Genomic DNA, 22,322 nt, shown 5'->3' with positions numbered 1-22,322 from the left:
TGTAGTATGTAATGTTATGCTCCAGCTCAAACACAAATTGTGCAGTTCTAAATTAGAAATATAAATTCATGTCTGATTGATAGTATATTGATGGCATTTTTTGGAGGTTATATGAAAAACTTATTTCATACATTTTTGGGGATTACCTTACTGTTATTAAATGGGTGACATCTAAAAGACCTTAGGTGATAAATTGATCTATAATGGATTTTATGAAGACCACATAAAATATTTAAAATAATGCAAAGCATAACTATAGCAGGCATTTCACTGATGCATTCATATTACCTTACATCATGCAAAATGATATTCATGTATCTTTCTTTTTACCATAAATGCAGACAACAGCCATATTTAACACCAATTGGTCGTAGCACCCCAAATTTGCAGGTCTCTGATACTCAGTTCATCAGCATTGAGCAGTAGAGGGTCGTGATTTGGTTTTGCAAGTTTTCTTTTATGAATCCTTATTTAGCCCTTTCTGTTGACTAGCATCCCATGCAGGGGGCATCCCCCAGCCACTCACCCCCCCCTTGGACTAGTAGAAAAGGCTGGAATATTAGTGGGCCGAAGTCTTCTTTCATGTTTCTCCACGTATGGGCATGGCAGATGACAGCTGCAGCAACTCTGAACCCTTGAGTAATGCTAATTCTAACAGTAAAATATTTAGGTGTATACAGGTTCCTGGGTTCGTTTAAGCTGTTTGAATAGCAGAGCTAAGGCAGCTTCATTTCTGTCCATTTTGGCCTAGAGGCATGATGGTCTGTAACAAGTTGATTATAGTTCTTGTCTCTCCCAATTTCAGATTTGCAACACTGAGCATTTCTGTGACTGTCCAAAGAAGTAGGATTCAACTGTATTGCAAATTAATTCTCTTAGTTATTTTGTATCATGCTTTGCAATAATGAGATTTATTCAATAGAATCAGTATATAATATTTTTTGTTTTATCCGAAATTAACATTGTATCATTAATCATATATACTGATAAATGATATAGTATGAGATGAATTATGCGATTCTATTGTTGTGACTAAGATGACACATGGAATTCTGGTAAATGAATTGGTTACAAATCCTCTCTTCTTGACTTTACCTTCTGGGATATGTGCCATTTTTGGGAGACAGAATTGTTGTCTGTAGGGATGAAACACTTTAATACACTGTGGATAATGTCCATCTAGGTTATTCAGGCAAGAAAATTCCCAGTGCCTGAAATAGGGCAGCTTAGTGTAGAGCTAAAGTTACTGAACTTCCTCCAAGTAACCTCATGTATTCACTATGTAGCCAACAAAGGATCAAATTATGCCATTTAAATTCTAGATATATGATGTAGTAAAACTCGTTTTTCAATGGTAAAGGTGATATCATATTGGCCATAGCAGATTAGGCATTAAAAATGAAAAGGGTAGTTCTGACCGGACTCCCCACAGCGATTCAAACGTACCTACTCAGCGCACAAGCACTCCATCACAACACTTATGACAGATATCAGGTTATATATTTAATAAAATGTGATACTTGATATAGTAACCATAAGACAGCGTTCTCATTTGGATTAAATGCAAAAATAGACACTTGGTTTTATTGTGAAGCTAGCTTCTGACCATACTTTTATATCTAATTGGTCTTGAGATTCTTTCCCTTCACAAAAGTCAGGCGCAATGCAGTAGGCTTGAAAATGATTATCAGCCTTACTGACTATCATCTTTGTTGCTTAAATAAGGTATTTGACAACAATTTTTTAAATTTGTAGTTATCAGTTTGGTATTTTAACTAATAATATAAATGCATGCTTATATTTGTGCTATATTTATAATATTCTGCTGGTTTGAACTTTTGCTCCATTATTTTTAATTAATAATGATTAATCTGTTGTACCTTAGGTTAGGCTTAATGTAAAATATGCCCTTTTTTTAAACAAAAATCTGCCAAGATTATTTATAGTTTTTAATATATGCATTCTCTGCAAAATTCTCATTAAAGTTTCAAAGATCATAATCACATATTTAAATTTGCACTTATTATTCAATACAAACATACTCCCAAAAAAGCCTTGGACACCCTGTTTAATGTCTTGTGAAGTTAAATCTGAATAAATCATTTTTATTATGTGCTGAGTACTAATTTAGTTCTGAGCTTATAAATTAATCAAAAAATCTCAGTGGGATTGTTAAAAAGCATTGTCAGAAAGGTATATACAGTACATGTTTTTACAACTGGAGAGATTGAAGAACCTCTGACATGTTTTATCAGTCTACAAATAGACAAAATAAACATTACATATTGATTACAAAAAGACAGAAATGCTGGGTTTAATCCTTATATTTGGTATGTAACTCAACAGACCATAGCTGGTTTTTTATGTTCTTCTGCAAGTACTAAGCAGACAAAAATTATTAACTGACCACAATCAGTAACCATGCATTTTTGTATTAAAATAATAGAGATTTTAATAGTACATAAATATGGTGAAATGCATGCAAATACAAAAGAGTTGATCATTCAGTTGATTCTTAAGGTTGGACTTCAGTTTTTGTTTACAGGCTGGAAATTACATTTTAATAAGTGGACTCTGAGCTGTTGTATGTCTTGCTGTAATTATAAATGCTGTAGCTTTAAAACTAACATTACGTGGGAGTTTTGTTGATTTTTCCAATTACTTCATATGAACATTATTTGCCTTTTCACATAATTCACAACATCCATCTATTTCCTGAAACCACTTACCCTGTTTAGGGTCATGGGGGTCCGGAGCCTTTGGGTGCAAGGCAAGGAACAACCCAGGATGGGGCACCAACCCATCACAGGGCACATTCACACCCCATTCCCTCAAACACACACACCTGTGGGCAATTTGGTAACTTCAGTCAGCCTCAGCATGTTTTTGGCAAAAGCAGAGTACCTGAAGGAAACCCCATGACATCATGGGGAGAACTTGCAAACTCCACACAGACGGAACCCTGGCAGATACTTGAACCCAGGTCCCAGAGGGGTGAGGTGACAGTGCTAACCACTGCACCACCATGCTGTCCCTTTTTCTGATGTTTTTCAATGATTTAATTTCAACATACTATAAATGTTTTAAAATGGGATTGAAGGAGAATTTAAAGAGGATGTAATAGTGTGTAAAGAAATTTACTCATGAAAATATTTTTTCCAAGTAATAGAATACCATAAACCTGAATGGAAGACTATATTGATAGTATATTTGAAAAGTGTATTTGTATGATGAAATTCATGTGTACAATATGTATGAATGGCCATCTTTTTTTCCAAGAGAAATCCAGGTTGCGGGTTATCCTCCTGCTTCCTGCACCAACGCGGCCTTAAAAATTTGGAGCCAGGGCTGGACTGGCCATCTGGCATACCAGGCAATGCCTGGTGGGCCGACGCATATTTTTGGCCCGGCCCGGGGCCCTCCCCTGGATCGTAGAGGCCACTCGATTATACTAAATACATATAATATTATACTAACATAATTTCTCTAAAGCTCTTGACAGCTAAATTATACTGTTTATACCTCATCTGTGACTTGGTATTTTATATATCTCTTATTTTTGTTATTCATTCTTATTATGGTGGGTGTATGGTGTAATTTTTTTAATAAAAAAGGAAAATCTGTAAAATCCCTACAATAAACTTAAAATATAATACATAGTAATGTTTTGAAGTCAAACTAAGCTGTTCCTTTTGTATTTAATGGTTTTCCGGATTTGCAAAAAACTGCAATGCATGATGGGTAGGATCTAAAGGTTAACTAACGCCCTCATCCGTCTGACGAATGTTGCGTATGTTGGTCCAGAAAGTAATTCAATTTCACCATGTAGGCTACGTTCTTAAAAACAGCTTTTTGTTGGATATGGCCCGATTATATGTCGTGGACCTTTTAATTTGTTTGTTTGCAGTTTCGCCAGGTAGGCTACCTTCTTTAAACTGGGTTTTGTTAGACTACATATTATGGGATGTTGTATTGTAGTCTTTGTAAATATGTATATTGTTTAGCCTAACCCAGCCACTTAAGGGAACAGGCCAGCTCAACTAGGTGCGTGTGATTGGACAAAAAAAAAAACATTATTCCAGTTAATTAAATAACAACTTAATTAGTACAACATGTGTGATTCATTTATTGCTGTTCTTTTTTAAGGATATTTATTTATTTATTTATTTATTTATTTATATATATACATGCAGTGTATTCTATACTATACACCAGGGGCCTATACTACGAAACGTGGTTACTGGCTTACCGGGGTAACTTGTTGAATCTAAGGTAGTCTTGGCAAAATGTAAGTGAGCGAATACGAAGTCCATTTAAACTGTGGTACCTTAAATCCGACAATTACCCCGATAAGCCAGTAACCGCGCTTCGTAGTACAGGCCACAAGGCTCTTCAAATCTGGACCTTGATTCCAAATCCAGGCCTTGTTTTCAGTTCTCCCAGGTCATTTAATAATTACTGACTCTGAATGGTCAGAGGCTTCACATCTTGCTCACAGGTAAAGGAAGGCTGGAAAACCAGCAGTGCTTGGACCTCGAGGACCGTGATTTGAATAATAGGGCTCTACACAGTGGTCATCTTATATGAAATATTCTGTCATGCCCAGCTCTGTCACGCCCAGCTTCGTGCCTGTCTGTCCTTTAGTGACCATTAAAACCCGTTTACCCGTCTATCCGGCTGATCTCGCCTGCTTCCCGGCTCGCCTGCCTGCCGAACGTGACATAATAACAGATCTCCCCAAAGACTCACCGCGGCAGGATGAGGACCTATGTCTCGTCCTACTGCACAAGGTGTGTTACTGGCGAAAGCTGCCGGAGATCCGAGAGGATCCCATCTTACTCGCCCTGGCGGAGAAGAGCTGGACCCTACTACAGTAGGTAACCCCACGCACAGAAGCGCACGCAATGGCGGAAGTGCACGTGCTTTTGCAGCAGTTCGTCCGCGAATGGGAGGAGAAGCGGCAGTCGCCGCTCTCCTTCTCAGAGGCAACCCCGCCTCTACCGACCTGCCCCAGCCGGCGAAAGAAGAAGAGGCGCAGGGAAAAAGGAAAGGAAGAAGCCCCGTGGCTCGGTGGCTGCCCGCGGGTCCTGCGGTGCCGGCTCGGTGGTCGCCTCCGGGTCCCCCCCGGTGCCTAGGTGCCGGTCTTCGGTCCTGCCTCCGGCTCTGTGTCGGCCTCCTCCGGGTCCCCCTGCTTTGGCTTGGCGTCGGACGGCGCCTTCCCCGGCTCCAGCTATGCCTTCGCCTGCTGCGGCTTCCCCCTCCTGCCTGCCTGCGCCGGTGTTCCCTCCGTGTCCCCTCCGTCACTCCCTCAACGCGTCCCCTTGGCCCCTGTGTGGTCCCCTGCGGCTCCTGCCTCCCTCTCGCCTGCGGCCCCTCCGGCCGCCGCCCGTCTGGGCTCCCTCGGGCTCCCCTTTGTCCTCCGTCCCTTCCTGTCTGGTCTCTCTGGTCTGCTCCTCGTCCCTTTATCCCTCCTATTCCTGCTCCTTCTCCTCCTGTTCCTTTTGCTCCACCTGTGGGTGTTTCCCCTGTGTCTCCCTTCCAGGTCTGTCTGTCCGCGTTCCCAGTCCTTTGTCAGGTTTTGTCTTGGTTTCTGCCCCTCTGCTTGTTTTCTGTTTCTGTTTTGTTTCCTGTGCCACGGTGATGTCTTGGTTTCTGCCCCTCTGCTTGTTTTCTGTTTCTGTTTTGTTTCCTGTGCCACGGTGATGTCTTGGTTTTTGATTTTCAGGTCCTGTTCCCTCGTTTTGTCCGTCACCTCCCCTCGGGCGCGCCCGTTGTGCGCGCCTTTGGGGGGGGGGGGTTCTGTCACGCCCAGCTCCGTCCGATCCTCGTGTGTGCCACGCCCACCTCGTTACCTCATGTTAATCCCTGATTGTCATCACCTGTTTCCTGTTCCTTTTGACTTGTCTGGTGTATATTAGTCCGCGTCTCCCACTGTCTCGCAGATCTGTCATTGTATTGTCCGGATGTTCGTGCCTGTCTGTCCTTTAGTGACCATTAAAACCCGTTTACCCGTCTATCCGGCTGATCTTGCCTGCTTCCCAGCTCGCCTGCCTGCCGAACGTGACATATTCACATTCCAAAATGATTTAAATATGAAATGGACCTGCTGGTCTAATGAGTAAGGATGGGTTAGGATACTCAGATACATTCACTAAAGGGTAGAACATGGACATTTAAAGATTAACTATGACAATATGAAAGATAACTATATATTTCTGTATCTTTAATAATGTCCTACCACCCTAAACATGGAGGGGAGCAGATATTTATAGACTGTTTATGTCTATAATAATGTCCTACCACCCTTAACATAGAGGGGAGCAGATATTTATGGAGTGTTTACGTCTATAATAATGTTCTACCACCCTTAACAGAGAGGGGAACAGATATTTATGAAGTGTTTACGTCTATAATAATGTCCTACCACCCTTAAGAGAGAGGGGAGCAGATATTTATGGAGTGTTTACATCTACTGTATAATAATGTCCTACCACCCTTAAGAGAGAGGGGAGCAGATATTTATGGAGTGTTTACATCTATAATAATGTCCTACCACCCTTAAGAGAGAGGGGAGCAGATATTTATGAAGTGTTTGCATCTATAATAATGTCCTACTGTACCACCCTTAGAGAGGGGAGCAGATATTTATGCTGGTTGGATATTATCACATGGTAGGACAAAATAACAGATATGGTTATAAATTTCCGCTACGGGTAGGAAAATATTTTAGGTAGGAAAAAATTTCAGAACACCGGTCCCAAGCCCGGAACAATGGGGAGGGTTGGCGTCAAGAAATAGAGACTATCTTCACTGCATCACTGATGTCAAAATGTGGGAAATACAGTATGTGGTTGTATAAATAAATGCGTTAAAATAGGTTAATGATTCTGTGCTGTCTAAATTGTATAAAAAGTTAGGCTACATGACACTTGAATGGGCTATACCCGAATGCATGGATGCATTATCAGATGCTTATGTTTCCACTTTCACTTCAAGGTGGGGATTGTGACACTGTGGCCATCTCTCCCAAGATGAATCCCTGAGTAGTGAAAGAGCATATCAATTTTTTAACATGGTTACTCTCTTCCTTGTTAGCTGCTGCGCTTTATTTTACTTTTTGAAATCACACAACGTACACATATATCCTCTTGTATGTCATGTACTTTCGCATATCGTATAAATAATCGTAGCGGGCCACCAAGACCAAAAAAAGCTAGGGCCATTTTTTGGTCCTAGTCCAGCCCTGTTTGGAGCATATATATTGCGATCGATTTCCCCTCTGAATCTGGTTCCTCCTAAGGTTTCTTCCTACTAGGGAATTTTTCCTTGTCACTCTCACCTCTGCCTTGCTGTCTGGGGGCATTGGACAGGAATAATATAAAGTACTTTGAGGCAATGTAATGTGGAAATGCTCTATACAAATAAAATTGAATTGATCTGAATTGAATCCTGGATTACACTTGAAAACAAAAGATGAGAGACCTGTTTGCACTGTAATTTGTTGTAAAATTACACTTGCCAGTATACAGCAAAATATGTATGTATGATACCAAAGCCATTTTCCATGGCATTTTGTCACACTGTTTTTAGTGCTACTGGAAATGTGGTATCTTGTTAAATTTTGGATTAAAAAATTAATGAACACAATGGCATAAGAATTTTAGTTGCCTTTAAAATGGTCCAACAGCGCTTCAAGTTCTAAAAAGAATTAATGATCAATTTCAGTGTTGTAAGAGTGATCCGTAGAGATATTAATGAAAGAAATTGCCAGTTTTTTTTTGCAGACATGAATAAGTAACTTTATTGACATTTTTTTTGCAGAAGGACAATTCACAAGAAAGTCATATTATATGGTTTCTCGTTACTTTGTCTCATGTTGTTTTCATCCTTCATTCGGCCTCCTTGCCCTTAAAAGAAATGACAATCAGTTAGAATGCTTTCAATTCTTTATATTTGCTTTCACAGTTATAGTAACACAGTTTATTATGCAGTAAAAGTTAAAAATCTCTGGTAAATACCTCTCTAATATATTCAGTATTATAATGATATAGAGTAGGTGGAGTTAGCACAGTCCATGAGCACTGTAACCTCCCGCCTCCAGGGTTTAAATCCCTCCCCTCACTGTGTGTATGAAGTTTATAGGTCCTCCCAGTGTCTGTGTGGGTCCAGTCATTTGGTGGATTGATGTCTCTAAATTGCTGATAGTCAGTGTGGCAGACGGATATCCATCCGGGACGTACATTGCCTTTTACCTGACATCATTAACCATTGGGTGCAGTGTGATAGGCATGACTGGAGCTTATTATACCTTTCCAGCTTCGCGGCTCTTGGCTCTCAGCTTGTTGACCTGAGACTCAGCGATGTCAGCACGCTCCTGGGCTTCCTCCATCTCATGCTGCACCTTCCTGAACCTGGACAGGTGAGTGTTGGCCTGCTCCTCCTGTGCAGCAATCAAAGACCTCATCAGTGATTCAGCTTTCCCTTTTAATATAATTATACAAATTTAAGCTTTTTATCTTTTGAGACAATCTGGATAAGAAAAAACTAACAAGCTGAAGATAAAATAAATTCTACTCTTTAAAGACTCAAAATATAAAACATTTTAGAGATAATGTCTCGGTTCAAGATGCAGGTCACACAGTCATAATATTTCATCAGATGATCAGTGTTGTGTCGGACGGGACGAAGGGCAAAAACAAGATGGGTTTATTATAAATCAATAGACAGGAAATCACAGGGAAGGTCAAAACTGGAACTCACAACTAAACTAACAGAAATGGCAACGTCAATGTCAGAACTGGGGAGTACAGGACTGGGAGGCACTTATAACAGGGACTAACGAGGGAGCACAATGAGAGGCAGCTGTAATGAATCACAGAAGGACAAAAATGAGAGGTACAGTAAGATAAATGCGGAATTGGCGTGACTGAAAACAGAAGGATCGGCTTGGCAGGACATGAATATGATCAGAATTCAGCTTTTGTGGAAATCATATTATGGCTCAGCTCTGGAATTAGGAAATTAGCATCTTTTAATAGAAAATGATACTTACAGCTTCCTCAGCCTGTCTCTTGTAGGACTTCACTTTTAGTTGCAGCTTGTCCACCAGATCCTGCAGTCTGGTCACATTCTTCTTGTCCTCCTCAGTCTACAGTAAGTATAGATTATTAGATACCAGCAGTCTTCACTGTAATTTTTACCATGTTTCTGTAAAGATTAATATAAATATTTATATTGAAAATATACATTTTGAAAAATCTACCTGGTACGTAAGCTCCTTGACCCTCCTCTCATATTTTCGGACACCTTTAACAGCATCAGCTCCACGTCTCTGTTCAGCTTCAACCTCAGATTCCAGCTCGCGTACCTTAAATGTAAAAAATTTGATTTTTTTTTCCTGTGACTTTCTCAAATATTTGTCAAATGTTAAGGCAGTAATATGCTAATAATGTACAAAATATGGACAACGCAAGTCCATCCATTTCAGTGTCCCTTTAAAGTTACCAAATGATAAGAGATTAGTAGCTTTCTCATAAACACAGTTTATCAGTTGTACTGCTCACCCTGGTTTCCAGTTTCTGTAGCTGTTTCTTTCCACCCTTCATGGCCAGGCTCTCAGCCTCGTCCAGACGGTGCTGCAGGTCCTTCACTGTGACCTCAAGGTTCTTCTTCATCCTCTCCAGGTGGGCGCTGGTGTCCTGCTCCTTCTTCAGCTCCTCTGCCATCATGGCAGCCTGAAAGGTTCATTCGGAATCGTTGTTTATATGAATGATGTTGGTCCTGGATATTCTACTGTTTTACAGTCTCAAAGTAATTTTTGTTTTAATACATGACTCACATCAGTAATGGCCTTCTTGGCCTTCTCCTCTGCATTTCTGGCTTCCTGAATGGCATCGTCCACCTCACCCTGGACCTGAACAAGGTCACCTTCAAGCTTCTTCTTGGTGTTAATCAGGCTGGTGTTCTGAAAGACATTAAGGTATTTTCATTATAACATACACAACTTAATTAGAGCGATAACTCTGTGATGACCATACATAACTTTTGATGTTTCAAACATACCTGGGAGTGCAGCAGTCCAACACGCTCACTGGCATCGACCAGCTCCTGCTCGGCCACTTTGCGGCCTCTCTCTGTCTGCTCCAGGGCAACTCTCAGCTCCTCAATCTCAGCCAGCATCAGAGTGTTCCTGCGCTCCACCATGGCAACCTGCTCCTTCATCTCCTCCTGTCCCCTTATAGCTTCATCAAGGTGTAGTTGGGCATCCTGTAGGATAACACATCTTCCATTATCTTCTTATTCAGAGATACACTCTTCCTTTTTATTGTCAAGATAACTGTATACATACCTTAAGCTGTCCCTGGACATTTCTCAGTTGTTTCTGGGACTCGGCAGCCTGACGGTTGGCATGGCTGAGCTGAATCTCCATTTCATTGAGGTCTCCCTCCATCTTCTTCTTGACCCTCAGAGCATCATTTCTGCTCCTGACTTCTGCATCCAAAGTGGTCTGCATGGAATCAATGACCCTCTGGCTGTTCCTCTTGATCTGCTCCATCTCCTCATCTTTCTCAGCCAGCTTCCTGTCAATTTCACCCTTGACCTGGTTGAGCTCCAGCTGGACACGTAGGATCTTAGACTCCTCATGCTCCAGTGTGGCCTGTAAAATTAATTGTTATGTAAAATAAAAATACAAAACATAAGTTCTGTAGATAGTGAATTAGCTTTGATTTTCTTTGTCTTTGAATAAATTACCTCAGCTTCCTCTAGAGCAGTCTGGATTTCTGTCTTTTCAGTCTCTACAGTTTTCTTTCCCTTCTCCAACTCATGAATGGTCTTTCCAGTTTCACCAATTTGTTCTGTCAAATCTGAGATCTCCTCTGTATAACGATGAGAAATTATTAAAACAGGGACCTATATATATCCCATAGCTTGTGTTTTTAAATAATCAATGACTTTTCCCTTCATTGAACCTCAAATGAAGTCAGAATGATTATACTAATTACTGTAATATAATATTAAATCTGAATATCTGAATAACATGCAGTGGACATACGCTGCAGGTTCTTGTTCTCTCTCTTCATGGTCTCCAGGTGGTCCAGAGTTTCCTCATAGGAGTTCTTCATCTTGAACAGTTCAGTACTGAGAGAACGAGCCTCTTTCAGAGCCCCTTCCAGCTCTGCCTGACTTTCTTCATACTTTTGCTTCCATTCTGCCAGGACCTAAAAACATGAAACATACAAGACAGTGAGAGTAGCTGAGATTTCAGATAGTGCTTTTTAGATCCCAGCTGGTGAGAAAGTGAACCCAGACGTTGTATTATAATACGGGTTGCTAACTAAGAAAAGTTATTAGGAGATATTGTACCTCTGTTAGATTTGTGGTTCACTACAGTTTATTTACAGTACGAGTAACGCGGTTTACGAGTGTTCCGCAAGACGAGCAAAGATTTTTAATAAATTTTGACTTGGAAACCGAGCAAGTCCTGGTTCACGAGCACCAAGTATCATCAAAAATCATATGGCACACATGCGCTCCTTGTTTTTCTTGTTTTTACGTGCGCTCGGCTTCAAAACAGGAAGCGCATGCGTGCGCTTCTTGTTTTGACGCCGAACGCACGTCATCACAACTGAACCAATGGTTATTCACTTTCTGACGCTGCGTAATTGTGGGTAATCGTCTCCCATGCTTGGTCTCAGTCGGCATGCCTCACTCGTATAGTCAAAATTTAGTAGAAAAGCACCACCTGAATAAGGGCATAGCAGTGCGAGCGATGAATCTGTTTAACGACAATGCAATGTCCACATTTTTGTGAAATCGAAAAGGCAAAAGAGGCTGTCATTGGATGGGTTCCTTGTTAAAGTCGCACAAACAGAAAAAGATTCCAGTGAGCCAACAGATAGCAGTGATTCTGTTAATTATAGTGAAAGTCGTCCTACAAAATAACCCTCCTCTTCTCCTCTCTCGTCTCCCTCACACCATCCACGATTCTTTTAAAGGTAAAGCGCAGGTTAATTTGTTTTATGTATTTTTACTTGATATTTTGTATTAATAATTTTTATATGAATATTTTTGAGTTGTGGAACGGATCATATGAGTTTCCATTATTTCTAATGGGAAAATTTGCTTTGATATACGAGTGCTTTGGATTACAAGCATGTTTCCGGAACGAATTATGCTCGTAAACCAAGGTACCACTGTATATTGTAATATGCAGTATATAGTACTGTAGGTACTAACCTTATCAAAGTTCCTTTGTTTTTTGTCTAAGTTGGCAGCTAATGCATTTGCTCGTTCTACATCAATCATGAGGTCCTCCACCTCACCCTGCAGTCTCTGTTTGGTTTTCTCCAGAGAAGCACATTTGGCATTGACAGCCTCAATAGATTCCTCTGCGTCTTGCAGACGCTGAGCAAGCTTTTTCCTGTGATGAAAATTTAATTTGATTGAAATTGCCATTTTGACATAAATTAATGAAGTTAAGTGAAGTTGTTAAATCAATGTAGTTACTTGGCCTCCTCGAGCTCCTCAGTACGCTGGATGGCATCAGTCTCATATTTGGTCCTCCACTGAGCCACCTCACTGTTGGCCTTGGACATTCCACGCTGCAGTTCAGCCTTGGCCTCCTGCTCCTCCTCATATTGCTCTCTGAGGAGGTCACAGTCATGTCGAGCTGATTGCACAGCGTGGGCCAGAGCGTTCTTGGCCTTAAAATGGAAAAAAACAGTATGAATACATTGTTTCTTGGGCCATCACTATCAATTATACCAATAATAAGTAATATAGTGAATAATCTGATGATTACACCAAGTATCCATAGTGCCACTGTGCCGTCCTCAATTAGGTTTGCACAAAACACAATGTTAAAATATTGATTTGGCATTTCATACTTACGTAATTGTTACATTGCAATGACTGCAGTAGTCTGCTAGGTTCAAACCATGTATAAGTTGCACTAAAAATTTTTTTACTCAGTCGCTGGAAACAAAACTGAGCAAGCTTTGCAAATTTAATCATGGTTTCTTGTGAAAATAATGTAGTAGATGTTAAAAAGAAAAATCAGTCTAATATTTTGCGACACTGCTTGTTAAATGTGCCCTGCACGCACTCTCCGAGACAATCATAATTATTCTCGTCCTTGTTGTTGTACCATGTGGCGAGTTTGTGAGGAATTACACATTAGTGAAGTGAAAAATTGCGAAGACAAACTGACCACGAAAAGAGATTCATCTTCCGCTGCATGGAAATATTGAGGAAATACAAGTGATTTGTCAGCATTGCTTTTTGTCTGTTGGCATAGCCCAACGGCAACACCACTGTCTTTGGTGATAATAACTTCCATTTGGCTATTTAGTTAAATTTAATCACTTTCATGCTGTTAAGTGATGGGACTGACTTTTGTTAGCAGCTATTGTTTTTGAAAATGAAAATGATTTAAGTCAAAATTAGGACTAAGACAGGCTCAGCTACTCTCAGTGGCTAAATGGCCTTATTTTAAGATATAATTGTATTGCAGTCCTGCTGTGGTGATATTTAATGTTTGCTTTACAATACTGAGAGTCAACTGCATTTTCATTGACTTTTAATATGAAATGCTTCCACACATCTGATGCTTTCACTCTTTATTTGGACCCTCCTGCTCTACGCCGTCTTCCTTCTACCGTATTTCTGAGAATCTGAGAAAGAAATTTAGAATCGATGCCTTTTAATAGTCAAGTGTAATTGAGTAATCATGATAGCTCTTATAGCTTTAAAATCAGTATTGATACGAAGGAATGCGTCTTTCTTGTCTTGCTTATTGGTAAAATTTAGAACTACAGTTTTAGTTACCTTGACTTCCTCTTCAACGTGTCTCTTGAGTTCCTCAATCTGCTGTGTGTAGGCCTGTTTACCTCTAGTCAGCTGGGAAACAAGAGCTTCTTTCTCCTCAAGCTGACGACCAAATTCACCTAAATATACAAATGAAACAAAATCATAATACTTAGATATTACCCCTATTGATATTTACAGTATTACCTAAAAGTAGTCTGTATTTTACCTACCATTCTCGGTCTGGAGTCTTGCTTTCTGTGCACTCATGTCATTTAGCTGACGAACGTTTTCATCATTCTTTGACTTAAGTTCACTTAGTTGATCTTCAAGGGTGCGGCACATTTTCTCCAGATTGGCCTGTCAGAATTTAATTTTTTTTTTTTTAAAGTGTGATGTCCACAAATCTGCATTAATAGCTTCAAACATCCTAGTTTCCTCATACCTTTGATTTTGCAACAGCCTCCATGTTGCTGCTCAGGTCATCGATTTCCATTTTGTATTCACTCTTCTCCTTCTCCAGCTTCTGCTTGACACGCTGAAGGTTGTCGATTTGTTCCCCCAGCTCTGCTACGCTGTCAGCCTGCTTCTTACGGAGGGCAGCAGCTGTAGCCTCGTGCTGCAGGGTGGACTCTTCAAGATCACGGCGCAGCTTCTGGAACTCAGCCTCACGCTTCTTGTTCATCTCGATCTGAGCAGAGGTTGCACCACCAGCTTCCTCAAGCCTCTCACTGATCTCCTCAAGTTCCCTGGACAGATCAGCCCTCTGTTTCTCAACCTTGGCCCTGGCAGCACGTTCAGCCTCAATTTCTTCCTCCAGCTCCTCAATACGAGCCTAAAATACATGACAGTGTGTAAGTCATAGTACTAGATAGCTCCACATTGTTCATTTGAAGTACCAAGAGTTTACCTGCAGCTCTTTAATCTTCTTCTGAAGCTGAGCACCCAGTGTCTGTTCATCCTCAATTTTGCTCAGAAGCTGGCTAGTCTCAAAGTCCTTCCTGTGGACAGTAATCACACATTCTCAATATTCAATATCATTTTTATACTTGGGGATAAACTAGGGACTTAGGTTTTCTCACAGTTTTATTTTGACAATATTCTTACTTCTTTATCTTCTCCTCTGACTGCTGCTTATCATTCTCCAGGTCCATTATAGATTCCTGGGCAAGTTTCAGGTCTCCCTCAAGCTTTCTCTTGGCTCTCTCAAGATCCATGCGTAGCTTTTTCTCTTGTTCCAAAGAGCCTTCAAGCTACAGATAAAATCAAGTTATTGATCTGAATCATATATTTTTTGGTATTTAGAGGCATAACACAATGATTTTTTTCCTTACATCATCCACTTGCTGTTCAAGCTTGGTCTTGGCTTTGGTCAGAGTGTTGACTTTGTCTTCTTCTGCTTGGAGATCATCCAGGGTCTGCTGGTGTGATTCCTGGAGGGCTTTCTTTTCCTTGGTCAGCTTGGCAATGGTCTCATCCTGAGTGGCCATCTCCTCAGTAAGGTTTTTAACCTGAGAGGAAAGCATTCCATACTTAGTTACAAAGAGTTATGAAAATTAGTCAAACATGCACATTTGTAAATGATTTAACATTAACCTTGTTTTCTGTGGCATGTTTCTCCTTCTCCACTTTAGCCAAGGTCAGCTCCAAGTCATCTATGTCTTTCTTTAGCTCAGAACATTCATCCTCCAGTTTCCTCTTCTTGGCAGTCAACTCAGCATTGATTTCCTCCTCATCCTCCAGCCTCTCATTTGTCTCTTTGAGTTTTGCTTCAAGCTGGATTTTACTTTTGATGAGTCCCTCACACCTCTCCTCTGCGTCTGAGAGATTCTCAGTTTCCTAAATGTAAAACAAATTAGCCATTTTTTCAAATTGTAAGATCAAAATTCCTCTATACTAAACAGTTTTTACCAGTCATTATGGTTGGTTGAGTATTTTCATATCTCTATCACGCAATCAGATTATTTACATACCGACTGTACTTGTAACTGCAGGTCATTCTTCTCCTGCAGCAGGGCAACCATTTTCTCCTCCAGCTCCTTCTTCTTGGCCAGTGCTTTCGTCAGGTCTTCTTTGGTCTTCCCAAACTCCTCCTTCATGTTGGCCATTTCCTTCTCAGCCTCTGCGCTCTTCAGGAGCGGCTTGATCTTGAAGTACACTTTCATCCATGGCCAGGTTTTAACATTCATGAATGAGCGGATGTTGTATTGGATGCTGTAAATGGACTCTCTGAAGCAAGAGCACAAGAGAACTTGGTCTACAAAATTTGTACAGATTGTCCATGTGTTTTTCAAAATGACACATTGTAATAATTGCTAAAATAACTGACAACAATTCACAGTAATTAAATGAAACTGAATTTAAAAATTGCATGCTACTCAATACAGCATTTTGCTACATATACATCCATCTATGCATCTTCTTATGGCTTTTCCCAGCCAGGGTTTCCTAGGGGTCCTTGAGGCTGGTAAGCATGGGCACATGGCTGAGGTACACCCAGAATGGGATGCTACTCCATACAAGGGCACATCAACATGGAAATTCACATACACAGTCACGCACTGCAGGCATTTAAGAGACTCTCCTATCTACATGTGTTTGGACTGTGAGAGGAAAAGTACCAAGAAGAAAACCACGAGACACAGGGTGCAAACATTCTAATGTCTTTAACAATTTACCTCCTCTCCATCATCTTTACAAACTCCCTTCTCATGAGGTACCCGCGGCACAGGGCCTGAGTCATGGTGACCAAAGTGGCCAGTTTGTCATCTCGCATCTCTTCCAGTTGACCCAGCAAACCGGCTTTGAAGAACACCTGGCAACAGATGTAGTAGATATTAGGTAAATAACAGGATTATGAATCCTGCAATGTGTGTTAGAAATAGTATGACACAGATATCTTCAGCCTTTTACCTTGGTGTGGCCAAACTTGTACTGAGTGTGGTCGACATCTATTGAACCCAAGAGCTTCTCTGAAGCCTTCTTGTTATCAATGAACTGTCCTTCCGGAATCACACTGGCATTCAGGACTTTGTATCTGTAATTTATGTTTAGCTTTTATTAGTTATACATCTATTTGCCATTGACATTTAATTAGAAAAGTTATTCTCTTTATAGAATAATCCATGAAAGAGAAGTGTGTGAAATGACCTCTGCTTGAAGTCACCATACAGGATTCTGCTGGGGAAACCCTTTCTGCAGATCCTGATACCTTCCAGCACACCGTTACACCTCAGTTGATGGATAACGAGGAAGTTCTCCATTAGACCTGGAGGACAAATGAAATTAAAGGAATTATACATAAAATCAGATTAGACAGTTCCAGCCAACAAATCTGATTGGACGAGAGGTGTTCTATAAGTGCTGTTATCAGAGTATAACCATCCTTGGACATTTCACATCCGATGAATCACTCCGCTTTATGTAAATGATGCGAAGTCGTTGGACGTTAGTGAGCTGTGTTGTGCTACAATTTTTGTGTTGATTGTCAACAGCTGACTAGTGGGAATTTTTTTTTCCGGTGGCCTGTAAATGTTTAAATAAATAATCTATCAAAGTATTATCTGTTGTGGCTTATTACTGTTGCCTTCTAAATGTTACTCGTGGCATTGTTAAATAAAAGCAATAACATACTTGAAGTCACGTGGTTGTACTCCATGGCTGTGATTTGCTCGTAGGCATCAGGCCACAGGCCAAGATTTATTAGAGTACAATCACACTCCTTCTCGTATGGTATTTCTTAAATAAACCTGGTGAAACTCCTTTAATATTGATGTTTATGCAGTTGATGTAATGTGCAGTGCTGGTCAAACCTGGTGTCTTTGATTCGTTTGGAATCAGGCAGCGCACAAAGTGAGGGTGAGTGCTTCTCAGGTTGGTCATCAGCTTGCCCAGGTTCTCCTGTAGGATGACAGGTTGTATGTCATTGACATAAGATGGAGGCATGTATAGATATTGCAGACAGTAACTGATTACAATATGTACTGTACCCTGAACAGAGCAGACACAGTCTGGAAGGAGCCACCCTTCTTCTTGCCTCCCTTCTTGCCACCACCAGCCTCTGTTTACATATAAAAAGTTTTTCATCATGATCTAATTTATTGATGTATATATAATTATGATTATCACTCTTCCTGATCCTGTTATCTAAATCCTTTCTACAGTATATATATATAAATCTGAAATTATAAATACCGTCTGCTGAAGCATGAGCTGCATACAAAAATGCCAGTAATTTCAGCGCAGACTTCTGGTAGAGTTGCACTACAGAGTCATTCAGAGGATCCTTGTTCTTGTCCAGCCAGCCGCCGATGTTGTAATCCACAGTGCCAGCATAGTGCACCAGGGAGAAGTGGGCCTCAGCTTTGCCTTTAGCAGGTTTGGGCTTCTGGAAGGCGTTATTTTTGCCCAGATGCTGGTCATACAGCTTGTTTTTGAAGCTTGTGTCTGTAGCCTTGGGGAACATGCACTCCTCTTCAAGGATGGAGAAGATGCCCATTGGCTGTTGGAGACACAACAGATTATTGATGCCTAATGATGAGATAATGGAGGAAATTATTCACATACATCAATGTCCATTTTACAAACCTTCTCAATAAGCTCAATGCAGGCAGCCAAGTCCATACCAAAGTCAATGAACTCCCACTCAATCCCCTCTTTCTTGTACTCCTCTTGTTCCAGCACAAACATGTGATGGTTGAAGAACTGTTGCAGTTTCTCATTGGTGAAGTTGATGCACAGCTGCTCCAATGTGTTGAACTGATGAGAAAAACAGTACATATTATTCTACAAAGCAAATAAATAATATAATAATAAATGGAATGTCATTATTGTAAATAATAGATAACACTGAAAACATTCACTCACATCAAAGATTTCAAAGCCGGCGATATCCAGCACACCAATGAAGTACTGTCTCTGCTGCTTGGTGTCCAACATCTCATTGATGCGAATCACCATCCACAAGAACATTTTTTCATAGACTGATTTGCAGAGGGCGCTAACGGAATTGTTCACCTAATTGATGCAAAAAGAATATTTTTTTCTAAACTCTCATAAATGTATTTATACACGGCCAAAGTAGCAGTTAACCTCGTTTACAACAGAGTGCTTTTATGAAATTTAATATTAACAATGTAATTAAAATTATATTTAACCCAGGTAGTGTCACTTTTTTGCAGCAGTAAGTGCAAATTATACCAAAACTATTAAATATTCAGTGAATACATGCAATGTTAATGCTGCATTCCTTACCTGAGGTACAGTCTGCCCCTTGGTCACAAACTCATTCCCGACCTTCACTCTGGGGTAGCACAGAGCCTTCAGCATGTCAGCTGAGTTCAGGCCCATGAGGTAGGCGATTTTATCGGCCACTGAAATATGAATAACATGTTTGGTTAATGATCTATAACTCTGGATAAATTATTGTATGGTTGAGGTTATCATATCAGTTACCCTCAGTGCCATCAGGTTCTGCCTGCTCCTCTCTCTGCTTCTGCTTGAACTTCATGTTCCCATGATGCATCACTGCTCCAGTCAGTTTGTAGATGCCTATTTTCTCCTCAGCATTAAAGCCCAAGATGTCAATGGCAGTCTGCATAATTCAGAACAGAAACATGATTTTAATTCCAAGAATGATAAAAACAAATTTCTGTTGTAATACTATGATTAAAAGAATGTGATGTTTCATTAATCATTTACTCACGTCTGTGGCTATAAATTCTTCAATGTCATTGATACTTTTAACAGCAATCTCCCCTTGACTAATCATGGGGTAGTCATATGGATTGGTGGTGATCAGAAGTGCCTCTGTAAAGATGAAGAAAATATTTGCAGATGTAAACCGCAGATACAAAACTCCAGTTTACCCCAGACACTGGGAACATACCAAGCAGCTCTGGTTTGTGGCCTGTCATAAGTTGATAGAAGATGTGGTAGCTTCTCTCAGCTGACAGCTGGAAAGTGACTCTTGACTTTTCCAGCAAATCTGTCAATAGGAGTTTGCAACATTTTAATTTATCATTTTGTGCTGAATTAAATAGAAGTAAATCATTTGGGAGATGAGAACTTACAAGTTTCAATATCAGCAGAAGCCAGTTTCCCTGTTGGCCCAAAATGGATTCTGATGAATTTACCCTATAATATAATGAAAGTATTAGAACTTTAAAACAGTAATTTTGCAGCTAATTCTGGGAGTGAAATTTAAGGAAAAATTAGATTAAATAACTTACAAAACGAGAGGAGTTGTCATTCCTCACAGTCTTGGCATTACCATAAGCCTCCAGCAGAGGGTTCGCTGCAACAATTTGATCTTCCAGGGAACCCTACAGGAGACACTGGAGCATTGAGACTCTTGCTTCTGTATATATGTTCCTTATTAATAGTCCTTGCTTTTCTCTCTCACCTGCATTTTTCCAGGAACAGGCTCAGCTTTTTTCTTGTCTGAAGCGCCGACTGTGGCAAAATACTGGATGACACGTTTGGTGTTCACAGTCTTTCCTGCACCGGATTCTCCACTATGGGTGAGTATGGGAAATAGACTCAGGTGTAATGCGCGTTTTGGTTTTCAAGCTGCTCTTTTTTTGTTAAGGTTAGATAGCATTGAGATACTTACGTAATCAAGACTGACTGGTTCTCACGATCTGTAAGAATGATAAGGAGATGTGTTGTTTTATGTTTTGTAACAATGCATAGTTTTCACCCCTAAATAAACTCATTGTATAACTAGTAAATCTGTACATGTAAAATATCCAATGTCAAATGACTCCTTATATTAAAAATCATTAGATTCTCATTTTGGGTTATTCATACCTGTGTGCATGAACTGAAAGGCATTGTCAGAAATGGAGAAGATATGGGGAGGAGCTTCAATTCTCTTCTTGCCCCTGTAGCCGGACACAACAATAGCATCGTACACTGGGAGCCACTTGTAGGGGTTCACAGTGACACAGAACAGCCCAGAGTAGGTCTGTAATACAGAAAGTAAACATTTATTCATACATGTACTTTTTTATATGAAAGGACGCATCAAACAGATTTAATGTAAAAACCTACGTAGATCATCCATGCTGCGTAACGCTCTTTGAGGTTGTACAGCACAGCGGGCTCATTGAGGTGGGTCATCATGGCCATGTCCTCCATTTTATCGTACTTTGGAGGGTTCATGGGATGAATGTCATCCTCCTTAACTGTGATGGTCTGGTTTAAAGAGACACAGTGATTTGTTCTGAGATATGGGCAAAGTCACAAAAAAATGACATTTAAAATAAAATTGCTTTGTAATTGATTGATTACCATAGTTCAAGTAGGACATATTTTAAAATGAAAAGCTTAATAAGTTTGTACGAATGATCTGTAATTAATCTGTTAGGTACACAGTTGTACTTACTTGCCCACACAAAGTCTTAACAGTGGCTTTGCCCCCCTCTCTACTTTGAAGAACCCCTTTGAGGTACATCTCCTTCGGTTCAGCCACAAAATAGGATGTTTTGGCATCAAAGGGTTTGCTCTGGGCCTCAATCCTCTCTTTCTCTGGCTTCCGGAGGTAAATGGCCGCCGGGCCAAAACACTCCATTTCTCCATCCCCCATGATGGCGGTTTACTGCAGAAGAAGATGGTCGAAGTTAGTACAGATTAAAAAACTTCAGTGCTTTAGCTGTATAGTCAATGATTATGTTTGGCAGTTTGAAATGGATTCAGCATAGCTATACTTACTAAACTGATTTATTTATATATATTTTTCAGACTAATATTTAATAGATGACTACTGGTTGAAATCTATTTTCTTTACCTGCTTATCTAATGCATGGTCATGTTCAACTAAATCCTTTCTGTTAAACCCATTTGTAACTTAAAGAATGTTTTCCCTCTCATCAATCGACAAAATATTTAGTCTTACCCTTCCTATAGAAGGTCTGAATTCCCATATGTCTTTGTTTTGTTTTCAGCTACTTCTTGTAGTTTTTGATACCACTTTGATACTATTTTGACTCCTACTTTCAGGTTTGTATAACTAGACAATGGCGTTTTAGAAATAAGTAAATTAAGGATTTTCAGCTGGTGTCTTTTGTGTGGTTTACCTGTATGAATTAGGGATCTGCTCAGTTAGAGTGGCAGATAATTCTACGGTGGGTCTAGTGACTGAATTGACCTCAGATGTAATTGTGTGATTGTGATTTGCCACATGCTGTACTGTTCTCTTCCTTTTTATCACGGCTGTTAATAAAGGGAGCAGCTGTTATTTACCTCCTTGGACGACAACACAGAAGAGTAGTATGTAGGCTGGAATCTGAAAAACATTATTGGTAATTTTCTTATCACAGCTATCATTAGTAGTATTGCATTTTACAGAAGGATGGCATCATTTACTTATTAAGAGAACTACCCATACCTAACAATTTAGGGCTTTTACTAAGAATCCGATTTAAAAAAAGCATAATTGTGCTCTGGATAATGAATTGTCTCAATGGACCAAATTTAGGATTGGATTGGATGCAGCATCACATTAAGATTCACTC

General features: G+C 40.1%; 1 protein-coding gene and 1 long non-coding RNA gene across 2 annotated transcripts; one reads left to right on the top strand and one right to left on the bottom strand.

The window, feature by feature from the left end:
- Window positions 1-1,063: 1,063 nt before the first annotated feature.
- LOC140592312 (uncharacterized) lies at window positions 1,064-10,556 on the top strand. Its single transcript, XR_011992678.1, has 2 exons — window positions 1,064-1,725; window positions 8,317-10,556. It is a non-coding gene; the product is annotated as an uncharacterized lncRNA (long non-coding RNA).
- LOC140592308 (myosin heavy chain, fast skeletal muscle-like) lies at window positions 7,772-22,119 on the bottom strand. Its single transcript, XM_072715613.1, has 40 exons — window positions 22,051-22,119; window positions 21,194-21,406; window positions 20,860-21,003; window positions 20,617-20,773; window positions 20,420-20,447; window positions 20,210-20,321; window positions 20,037-20,129; window positions 19,878-19,941; window positions 19,694-19,792; window positions 19,511-19,614; window positions 19,261-19,399; window positions 19,060-19,178; window positions 18,673-18,822; window positions 18,394-18,564; window positions 18,001-18,307; window positions 17,796-17,866; window positions 17,619-17,706; window positions 16,957-17,074; window positions 16,720-16,843; window positions 16,485-16,621; window positions 15,780-16,035; window positions 15,403-15,645; window positions 15,141-15,317; window positions 14,914-15,059; window positions 14,717-14,807; window positions 14,252-14,641; window positions 14,040-14,166; window positions 13,828-13,946; window positions 12,508-12,704; window positions 12,238-12,421; window positions 11,054-11,219; window positions 10,753-10,877; window positions 10,349-10,657; window positions 10,063-10,266; window positions 9,839-9,964; window positions 9,564-9,734; window positions 9,263-9,367; window positions 9,053-9,148; window positions 8,309-8,440; window positions 7,772-7,907 (listed from the first exon to the last, which is right to left on the bottom strand). Exons 2-40 carry the CDS (start codon window positions 21,392-21,394, stop codon window positions 7,890-7,892), a joined length of 5,808 nt encoding a protein of 1,935 aa, XP_072571714.1. The 5' UTR covers window positions 21,395-21,406; window positions 22,051-22,119; the 3' UTR covers window positions 7,772-7,889.
- Window positions 22,120-22,322: the final 203 nt, after the last annotated feature.

The sequence above is a fragment of the Paramormyrops kingsleyae genome, chromosome 8 (genome assembly GCF_048594095.1).
Source record: "Paramormyrops kingsleyae isolate MSU_618 chromosome 8, PKINGS_0.4, whole genome shotgun sequence".
In the NCBI taxonomy this organism is placed as follows: Eukaryota; Metazoa; Chordata; class Actinopteri; order Osteoglossiformes; family Mormyridae; genus Paramormyrops; species Paramormyrops kingsleyae.
Note: the sequence above shows the minus strand (reverse complement) of the source record. Positions and strands in the feature narration are given on the sequence as shown.

Coding starts and splice junctions, on each gene's coding strand:
- LOC140592308 (XM_072715613.1), bottom strand. CDS start 21,394: ATGGGGGATGGAGAAATGGAGTGTTTTGGCCCGGCGGCCATTTACCTC. Junction 21,004..21,193: donor TTAAGACTTTGTGTGGGCAA/GTAAGTACAACT, acceptor TCTTTAAACCAG/ACCATCACAGTTAAGGAGGA. Junction 17,707..17,795: donor CTGTGTCTGCTCTGTTCAGG/GTACAGTACATA, acceptor GTCATCCTACAG/GAGAACCTGGGCAAGCTGAT.